General features: G+C 41.5%; 1 protein-coding gene across 3 annotated transcripts in view; it reads left to right on the forward strand.

Annotated features, from left to right (window-relative positions):
- GLT8D2 (glycosyltransferase 8 domain containing 2) overlaps positions 1-9,582 on the forward strand; it is a 50,262-nt gene extending 40,680 nt beyond the window's left edge. For all 3 annotated transcript variants that reach the window (XM_043881606.1, XM_043881607.1, XM_043881605.1), the window contains 6 exons: positions 1,053-1,170; positions 2,571-2,655; positions 3,441-3,553; positions 6,015-6,181; positions 7,172-7,284; positions 8,983-9,582. In XM_043881606.1, coding sequence (XP_043737541.1) covers positions 1,053-1,170; positions 2,571-2,655; positions 3,441-3,553; positions 6,015-6,181; positions 7,172-7,284; positions 8,983-9,155 — 769 coding nt within the window. In that variant the 3' untranslated portion in view covers positions 9,156-9,582. The remainder of the gene's footprint in view (positions 1-1,052; positions 1,171-2,570; positions 2,656-3,440; positions 3,554-6,014; positions 6,182-7,171; positions 7,285-8,982) is intronic.
- Positions 9,583-10,513: the final 931 nt, after the last annotated feature.

Raw genomic sequence — 10,513 nt, forward strand, 5'->3', positions numbered from 1 at the left:
CTAGGCCGCACCGACTTCGGTAGTTGCGGCACATGAGCTCCGCAGTTGCAGCTCCCCAGCGCTAGAGCACTGGCTCTGTAGTTGTGGCACACAGGCTTAGATGCTCCTCCGCATGTGGGATCTTCCTGGACCAGGGATCGAACCTGTGTCTCCTGCCTTGGCAGGTGGATTCTTTTACCACTGAGCCACTAGGGAAACCTGTCTTGTTGAATTTTTAATCAGCAAAAATGTTACCATGTGTAGTTTTAAAACGTGTGGCCCACATGAGAAATAAAATTGGAAATTTAATTTTGAAATGATTCTATGAAGAATTGTATTACAAACTGGACAAAAGATAGGCAGAATTTCTGTAAGACCGAGCACACTTAAATGGAGAGGGTGGAGAAGAGGAGGTGAAGGTGGGGAGCAAAAACAGATGATTGAAAGGTAAAGGTAAATTCAGGTCATCCTTGGAGTCCAAACAGCAGAGTAAACACGATTCAGTCAAAGGATGCCCTGCCTCCTTACAGGGCTCTTAGCCCATGGCAAAGAGAACACCAGCAACTACAGATGCTGTTTTATAAGAAAGAAGGAACACTTCCCTGGTAGTCCAGTGGCTAAGAATTGGCCTTCCAATGCAGGGGACGTGGGTTTGATCCCTGGCTGGGGAACTAAAATCCCACATGCTGTTGAGGAACCAAACCTGTATGCTGCAACCAAGACCCAATGCAGTATAAATAAATAAAGTTTTTTTTTTTTTTTTAAAGAAGGAACACTTATTGTTCTTCCAGTTTCCTGTGGAGATATTATGAGGCTCTGGGGAGATATTTGGTTATTACTATTTTGCTTCATTTCCTTTGAAAAAGGAGTTATGTGAATGAAAAAAAAAATCAAAGCTGAACCAAATGGGGGAAAAATCAGAAGGATTTATAGACTAGAATTGCCTAAGGTTACACATGTCGTATTTTTAATTTTCTAAGGAGGCAAGACATTGCCTCCGAGGCAATAGGTGTATTGAGGCAAGGTTGGAGGTGTGTGCTAGATGTTGTTCTTTGTTTTTGTTATCTCTTTAGGAAATGGATCGAACATTCTAAACTGAGAGAAATAAACTTTAAAATCGTGGAATTCAACCCTGTGGTCCTTAAAGGAAAGATCAGACCAGACTCCTCGAGGCCTGAGCTGCTCCAGCCTGTGAGTAGGGATTACACATGTAGGGGATGGTTCTCGGTGAGACGCTTGTTCGGGGTGGAGGGCCAGCCACTGGGGTACACATGAAATGTTTCTGAAGCCTCCCAGTGTAGATCTCCACCAAACTCTGCTTTGATCATTTATAAGGCAACTGTTGCAGAAAGGATGTAAGATGGTTTACATAATGAAGCTATGAAAGAAGAAATGAAGCATAAGAAAATGTAGGATCCTTTTATATGTGTAAATATACCTAAGGGGTGGTTGGGGTGCCAAGTAGTGAGACCAGGAAAATATATTCCCCACCCACTGGCAGTTGTGTGTGCTGTGATTGGACATTACATTTAGCTCAGAGTATCCTAGCAACTAAGGGAAAACTGTAACAAGACGGGGTGTTTACCTCACAGTATTGACTAATATTTTCAGGCGACATTAACTTTTTCTCTGGCACTAGCAATCTTGAAGTGTTTCACTGCAAGAGTTCTTACAAGAAGGACACTTTCCTGCATAAAAAGTGGTGTTTTTATGGCAGGTTTACAGAAAATTCAGCTTTCTTCTATGTATGATTATTACTTAAATACATCCTTGAAAATTTACTAAATTCTAAGCCTTCTAAATGATATTATCTTTTCCAAATTCCAGATATTTATTATCGAAAGTGCTCACTAAGTTCGGACTTTGCATTATACATTATTATAGCTTCCCACATAGTAAAGAATCTGCTTGCCAGTGCAGGAGATGCAAGGGTCCTGAGTTCGATCCCTGGGTCAGGAAGATCCCCTGGAGGATGAAATGGCAACCCACACCAGTATTCTCGACTGGAGAATCCTATGGACAGAGGAGCCTGGAGTGCTATGGTCCACAGGGTTGCAAAGGGTTGGAACAGCTAAGCAACTGAGCGCAGCACATTAAACTGTTAAGACACCCATCTTTGGCCCATGCACCTCCGGCTTTTCTCCGGTTCAAGGAGCTAAGACATTGAACTTGTGTGTGTGATGTGATGATGTGAGGGACGATGCATGTGTGTGTGTGTGTTTAAGGCTGTTTCAGTTGATCGGTGTCAGATTACTGAGTATAGAGAAAGGCAGGCAATTTGTGGCCAGAAAGATTCATAGCCTCTGTGCCTTCCATGGTAACAATTCACAGAGATGAAAATAGTGACAGTCTCAGCAGTGGGGGGTGGGGGTTGGATCTAGAAGACCCTCTGATGGGTGCTGATTTCAGTCCCAGGGCCCCAGGTAAACCGCACGAGGAAGCTCAGGCAGGCCTCTCTGCAGTCTTGTTTTATTCTGCTCCAAACCTGGAGCTGAGCCATGGTCATGGTCAAAGCTGACTCATGAGCAGCCCTATTAGACACTGGGACTTCTGTCTCTTCCTCACCATCACTTCTTTTCTTGTTTTAACAGCTGAACTTTGTTCGATTTTATCTCCCTCTGCTTATCCACCAACACGAGAAAGTCATCTATTTGGATGATGATGTAATTGTCCAAGGTATACTCGCCGATGCCAAGAATACTCAGAAAAGGAGCAGCTGATAAGTAGAATGCCCATCTCTGTTCAATTTTGAAATATCTAGTGTCTCAGTGATTTTCATGGCTTATTAAATTTGGGGGTATAGTATTATAAAAAAATGAGAGAATATTTTGAAAACAGAGGCTGATATTCACTTTCTGAGACAATCCAGTTGACTTTCTGAGAGCCACTCCCTGTCAAAGTCTGTAATAGGTACCCTGCAACCCTGAAACACAGAGGGATAAAGCCTCACTGATGATGTTAGAAGCGAGCTCAACTGTAGCGTTAAATGCTGTCTTCTCTCTTTCCCGCATGCAAAATAAGATGAGCATTGGTATCACCAGCCCAGGTGGGATGCATGAGACAAGTGCTCCGGCCTGGTGCACTGGGAAGACCCAGAGGAATCGGGTGGAGAGGGAGGTGGGAGGGGGGATCGGGATTGGGAATAAAGACCTGCCCTCTGTAGTTGAAATAAAAAAAAAAAAAAGCAAAAAAAAAAAAAAAAAAAAAAAAGATGAGCATTGGTGACGTGCCTACAAAGCCACAGAAATAAAGAAATCTGACCAATGCAGATCAGAGCTTATTATCAAGTGGCTTTTCATATGATATGAGCTATTCTTATCAAGCAAATTGCCAAACCACTTGAAACCACAGATTATATACTTTTCCCCCACAGCAAAATCGGGGATTGTTTATGCTCTAAGCTCTAGCTAGTCCTGGAATGAGTGCTATACTATTGTAACTCCTGGTGTTTGTTAATTCAGGAGATATACAAGAGCTCTACGACACCACCTTGGCCCTGGGCCATGCGGCAGCTTTCTCCGACGACTGCGATCTGCCTTCCTCCCAGGACATACACAGGCTCGTGGGGCTGCAGGTGGGCACCCCGTCTTGGGAATCCTACTTTCACTCCTCCTCCTCCTAGCATCTCAGAGCAAGTGGCATCGTTACCTTTGAGAAGCCGGCCAGCCAGGCAGGACTGATAGGCAGCACCCAGCCAGGGGTCTGGGTTGCCCAGTCACATCCCAGTTCTGCTCCCAATGACTCTGGGTCAGGTTACTTACTTCTGCAAGTCCTCCTTTCCTTATTTGGAACATGGCAACCATAGCACCTACTTGGTCGTGTTTTTGTGGGTTGTGATGAAATAACATTTGTCAAAGTGTCCACTAAATGCTCCAGAAATGATGGTTGTTACTTAAGTCACTCATAACCACACTCTATGGCAGAGACTGGTGTTTTCTCTAAAAGAGACTCACTGAAACTTTGGTTCTGTTTTCAGAGTTTTAACTGTCTCTCCCCCCATCCCCTTTCAGTAGAGGAAAATATTGACTTTGTTCCAAGGTAAAGAATACCCTTGTAGACATGAAGGCAGTCAAACCCAGATGTAACACTGAAATCAAAAGAATGGCTTTAAAATACAAGATACTGGGACTTCCCTGCTGGTCCAGTGGTTAACACTTTGCCTTCCAATGCAGAGGGTGCAGGTTCAATCCCTGATCGGGAGCAAAGATCCCATATGCCCCATGGCCAAGAAACCAGGACATAAACAACATAAGCAATATTGTAACAAATTCAATAAAGACTTAACTTTAAAAAATAAAATAAAATAAAATACAAGATACTATTACAAATTGAATGCTATTCTTAAAAAAAAAGTTCCAGGAAATAATGACATATGTATGACATTAAAGTGTGACACATTTTAAGGCCTAGGCCCTGGGCCCAGACCTGCCTGTCAAAATCTTGGCTCCATCACTCAGGAGTTTTGTGACCTTGGGCAAGTTACTTAACCAATCATTTTCTCCCTCATTTGTCAAATAGTGGTAATAATAGAATTTCCTGGTAGGGTTATTGGGAGAGTTAACTTAGTTAATACATGTAAGTTATTGCATGCAACTAATGAGCTTAAGTGTGTGAAGTTCTTAGAACGGTGTCTGCATGTAGGAAAGTGCTCAGATAGTTCCGATGTCCAGGTCTTTTGAGCATCCCCTGAGGTGGATTATGGCAGCCTCTGTGGGTGAAATAGTGTGTTTTGCCTCATGTTACATTCACTCAACAACCAGTTATGCTATGTGCCTGACACTGATTTAGGTGCTAGTAACACAGTAACAAAACTAAAATTTGTGCCTTTGTGTAGCTTCCATTCTAGTGGGAAGAGATGGTCAGCAAACAAGTAAAATATTGGACAGAGGATAAGAGGAGGTGGAGTTGAAATTTAAGTTGGGTGATCAGGGAAGTCTTTGTGGAGACTGTGTTTCTGAGTCTACACCTGAAAGACTTGAGGCAACTATCTTCACAGATATTTAGAGGAAAACATTCCAGGAAAACATAACAGCAAATGTGGAGGCAGGGGAATATTTGGCATATTAAAGGAACAAGGAGGTCAGCGTGGCAGAGGGGTCACAGGGGAGAGTAATAGAAGATGGAGAGGTAATGGGGACAGGGCAGATGGTGGAGGGCATGGCAGGCATTTTAGGGAGTTTGGGATTTACTCTGAATGATGGGCTTTGAGCAGATGAGCAACACTAAAAGGGTGGAAGCAGGACATAGGTTGGGAGGGGCTGGCAGAAATCCAGTGAGTGGTAATGATGGTCTGGACCAGGCAGGTAGCAGAGATGGTAAGAAGTGGTTGGCTTCTGGGGAATCCCCTGGCAGTGCAGTGGTTAGGACTCCTTGCTCTCACTGCTAAGGGCCCGGGTTCGATCCCTGGTGAGGGAACTAAGATCCCACAAACCACATGGCAATATCCCACAAGCCATATGGAGCGGCCAAAAAAAAAAAGAAAGAAAGAAAAAAGTTGTTGGCTTCTGACTATATTTTGGAAGATGGGGCCACAGGGTTGCTGAGATCTATATGGACAGTGAGTGAGGAGGAGGAGTCTAGGATGACCTCGTGACCCTAGGTTTTCTAACTGGAAGGATGGAGGGGCCCCCAAGGTAGGGCAGGTGGTAGTAGAGCAGGTTTGGGATAGGACTGGGATCTGTTTGGGGCCCCAAAGAGACCTGCCTTACTAAGCAACGAGACAGACGAGTTGAATTGGCAGATATAGTGGAGCTGGAAACCCAGAGGGGTCCCGGATGTCTGCATGGAGAGATTTAGAGCCAGATGAGGCTGTTGAGGGAGCTTGTGCTGGAGAAATGAGCAGATGCCGGACATGAGACTAGGGGCACCCAGCTTTCAGAGGTTGCGGAACCAAGAGGGAACTGGGAAAGCACTTGAGGAAGTGGCTGGTGCCCCGGAGGAAGCCCAGGTACTGCCTAATGGTCTCAAGAAAGTGGTTATTTTCCAGAAACAAAAGCTTCCTTGGTCAAAAGCATGTGTATCCTTTTCCTTTATAGAACACATATATGGGCTATCTGGACTACCGGAAGAAGACGATAAAAGACCTTGGCATCAGCCCCAGCACTTGCTCTTTCAATCCTGGTGTGATTGTTGCCAACATGACAGAATGGAAGCACCAGCGGATCACCAAACAGTTGGAGAAATGGATGCAAAAAAATGTGGAGTATGTGTGGGCCTCTATCATTTTTTCCATGCTCGGGAACATTATTCCATTAATTTTCTATGCATAGCTCAGGGGTTAGAAATCTGAGGTCAGATTTTCTTACAGAGGCACTGTTGAGAAAAAAGGGATCAGTGGATGAAAAAGCTATTCTCAAATGATATGTCAGAGGCAGTGAGATCCTGTGCAATCCCTTATTAATATAAACATTTTCTAATATATTGTTAAATAATGTGATTTTAAATCTTCTCCTAGAATGCCAGTGAACCTTTTCAACTACAAATCATTTATCTTAGTAGAGCTTCTCCTTACACAGATTTAAGATTTTATAAAGTTGACTTTTTAAAGGTTGAATTTATTAAATCATTTTTCATTATCGAAATTTTAAGAGATAATAAAAATAACACAACCACTGTTATCATGGCAGTGTATATCCTGTTCATATTTTAAATCTGGATATTTTTAGTATTATCATAACCTTGAATTTGTGAGTAAAGTCATTCTAAGTAAGGTAGGATCAGAATTTGGGATCTTCTTTGTTTGCTATAAAAAAGCCTGAGAAGTAAAATGGCAAAATATTGACATTCTGTGAATCAAGGTAAAGCATATAGGAGTTCATGGTATTCTTACAATTCTGGGTAGGTTTAACAAATTTCAAAATAAAAAGTTGGAGAAAAATCAAAGACCATAGGCTTATTATACAGTGAGGGATCGTCTTGTGCGTGCTCAGTTGCTAAGTCACGTCTGGCTCTGCGGCCCCAGTGGACTGTAGCCCACCAGGTTGCTCTGTCCATGAGATTTCCCAGGGAAGATTACTGGAGTGGGTTGCCCTTTCCTTCTCCAGGGGATCTTCCTGACCCAGGGGTTGAATCCATGTCTCCTTTTTGGCAGGTGGATTCTTTACAACTGAGCCACACCTTTTAAAATGATTAGATTCCACTTCATCTGAGTCTGTGGGACTCCAGGCCAACTGATGCTTTTCTGTTCTCTTAGGGAAAATCTCTACAGCAGCTCGCTGGGAGGAGGCGTAGCCACCTCCCCAATGCTGATTGTGTTTCACGGGAAATACTCCACCATCAACCCCCTATGGCACATAAGGCACCTGGGTACGTATTTTAGAACACCAAGGTACATCTTATAGATGCGGTGAGGACCAAGGTGAGGGGAGTGTGCTATTATACCAGCTTCCTCAATTCAAATCCTCCAGGTGACCTGGGATCTCACCTGGGACACATTATTTAACCTTCACTGCTCAGATTCTGCAACTGCAGCTTATAAAAAATGACCTGAGAGGTGTTTCTAGGAAAAGCACTTCAGGAAAAGCAACTTGAATCATGCTTAGCGTATAGTATGTGCTCAATAAACACGAACTTTTGTTGAGATACAATGTTCACTGGCAGAACTTTTCCACATACCTTTATTGCTCTCTTGCAGTAACTGATAGTGGACAGAACCAAATGAATTAGCATAATAGTTGATGATAAATTTAGATAGCTGGCAATTTATCTTTCTTTTTTTGACTGTGCTGGGTGTCTGTTGCAGGGCACGGGCGTTCTCTAGTTGTGGCGCGTGGGCCTCTCCTTTTCGTGGCTTATCTTGTTGCAGAGCGTGAACTCTATAGAGCACGGGCTCAGTAATTGCAGTCAGTGGGTTTAGTTATTACCCTGAGGCATGTGGGATCGTAGTTTCCTGACCAGGGATCAAACCTGGGACCCTTGCATTGCCAGGCAGATTCTTAACCACTGGACCAGAAGGCAAGTTCTGTAATTTATCTTTTAGGAAAAAACTGCTTGCTGACTGTACACTATGTGAGTCCCTCAAGTCTTTTATTCACTCTTCACTACAGGAGTACAGGCTCTAGGGTATAGACTGGAATCCCAACTTGGCTATTATCTAAGACCTTAGGCAAGTTACTCAAGCCCTCTGTGCCTTAGTTTCACTTGTAAATGGAAGCTAATATAACCTTATTAAGTTTTTACAAGGGATAAATTACCTAATACGTGTAAACTGCTTAGAACAGAGTCTGACACAGAAGACATTCACATTCTTTCAAATGTATGGCCACAGCCCTTTTGCCACACCCACTGGGTCAGACCTGTTTAGAAATTCAGAAAGGTTCTGAAATTTTAAAAGGTAATGTGCACATACTTACATTATGCAATACACTGAGGGGGTTCTAGACGTTGCTGCCAAAGAAGTTCTTAAAAATCCTTTCGCTTTCAAACATTTGGGGATTGATTAGTTTAGAATTGGAGACAGTGGATTGTGGACATACACTGGCAAGCCCTGGGCTAGGCTCTGGGGGTCGATGTGAGCATCACTTCTCTCAGAACAATCCTGCAAGACGGTGTGTCTCCTACTGTCCCTTGTAAAAGGAAGGTCACGGAACTGCAGAAATTGCATGACTGTCTCCTCTTCATGATGCTGCATAAATAGTCCCTGTCTCCTCACCAGCATCACCCCTGATTTTCCTGAACATCTGTATGCACGAAGAGTGCTAACGGGGACACGGAGGACACTAATATTTCGTTTGATTTGCTTTATATGCTGAGCCCACTGTTAGGGCAAGTGGTGAGGAGTGTGGAGAAAATCCCACCAAAGTAGAATAGCTATAAAAGTATGTGTAGGAACAGTGATGTGGAGCTTAGACTGGGTTAGAGAAAATCAGTGTTGGGGTAAATTCTTCATTGTATACCCATCAATTTATCCCCCCTTTTTTTTTTTTCAATGAACTTGTATTCAATTTTTAATATAAAATTTTAATTTTCTAATGAACCTATTATTGTCCCCTAAACACAATCAAGGCTGGAATCCAGATACCAGATATTCAGAGCATTTTCTGCAGGAGGCAAAACTACTCCACTGGAATGGAAGACATAAACCGTGGGACTTCCCGAGTGTCCACAATGACTTATGGGAGAGCTGGTTTGTTCCTGACCCAGCAGGGATATTTAAACTCCACCACCCCAACAGCTGATGTAACTCGACATTTAAAATATTTCCTGTACAAATATGCAGAACTGTCCATGTGTACCCTATTATACCATTGTTCTTTGTGAACAGGACCTTTGATACAAATGATCCACAAAAACAAAAAACCCTACTGTGTACAAATAGTACCTTGAACCCTAGAGGTATTGATTTGGTTCCTTAAATATAAGTGACAATTATAGAAGATTTTGTGAGTGAAATATGTTATTGCAAAGAAATAAACCCAGCTAGGTTTCAGCAATTTGCTTATTAACTCTGAATGAAAACTACAGCCATAAATGTAAAAAATTTCTAAATGTATTTTTTACATGTAGGTATTTTTTCAATGAGTTGCCAGTGTTGTCTTTTGTAGAACAATATATTACATTTAAAACAGGAATGTCTAAAAAAATAAAATATTCATAGACTTTTAATGATTTTCATAATCTATTATTCTACATGTTAAATATAATAGCAGGTAAACTGATCTCAGATTAACAAGGGAAAGAATACCAGAGTCTTGCTACAGAAAACACTACAACTTAAGGATAATCATTCTCAATATTTTTTATTATAAAAAAACAATCAGACTTTCAAACGATTTTTAAAACTTTTTCAATATTATTTAATGAACAAGTCTCATATTCTCATGTATAGTGTATATCAACATTTACTATTCATCTGTCATATTTAATGAAAAACACTATTATTGTATGCTTGGAAAAATCCTTAAACCCATTCTCTAGTGAGTGTCCACCATAATTTAAAGGATATTTTCTCCACTCAAAAAAAAAAAGAAAAAACTACGTGAAGACTACAATTATTAAAAACCAAAGCAATACCTAGTTACATGCTTTACATAATCTCATGAAAAAATAATTAAATTGCTCCTAATCCCTGATGCAAGGCACGTAAAAGCACCCGCACAAAACATCCATGTAAACAGCAATACGGTACATGATTTAAATAACATGAATGACTTTGACACGGCTTGACCTAGACTAAAGGAAAAATAAAATCCACTGTGGCTACAGCTAAAAACCATGTTAAAATTCACAAGAATTTGTATCTCTTATTATAAAAAGAACAGGCTATATCATCTTTTAGAAAAAAAAACTTCATAAATATTTTCATATTGAGAAACAACATGCTCCCTGGGTAGGAATAAAATCAGAATATTCAGATGTGATCAGGAGTAAATGCAAATGGCATTTCTGAATACCCAGCTTTGATATTCACCAGGCCTAGTAGTCTGGACTATTTGTAGCACCATGGAAAATGCATTAGAAAATCACAAAAGTACATTACTTCAAACTAACCTTGACATGAGGTTCACTTAGTCCACAGTAACAAACAGCAATGATG

Source organism: Cervus elaphus, chromosome 22, assembly GCF_910594005.1.
Source record: "Cervus elaphus chromosome 22, mCerEla1.1, whole genome shotgun sequence".
Lineage (NCBI taxonomy): Eukaryota > Metazoa > Chordata > Mammalia > Artiodactyla > Cervidae > Cervus > Cervus elaphus.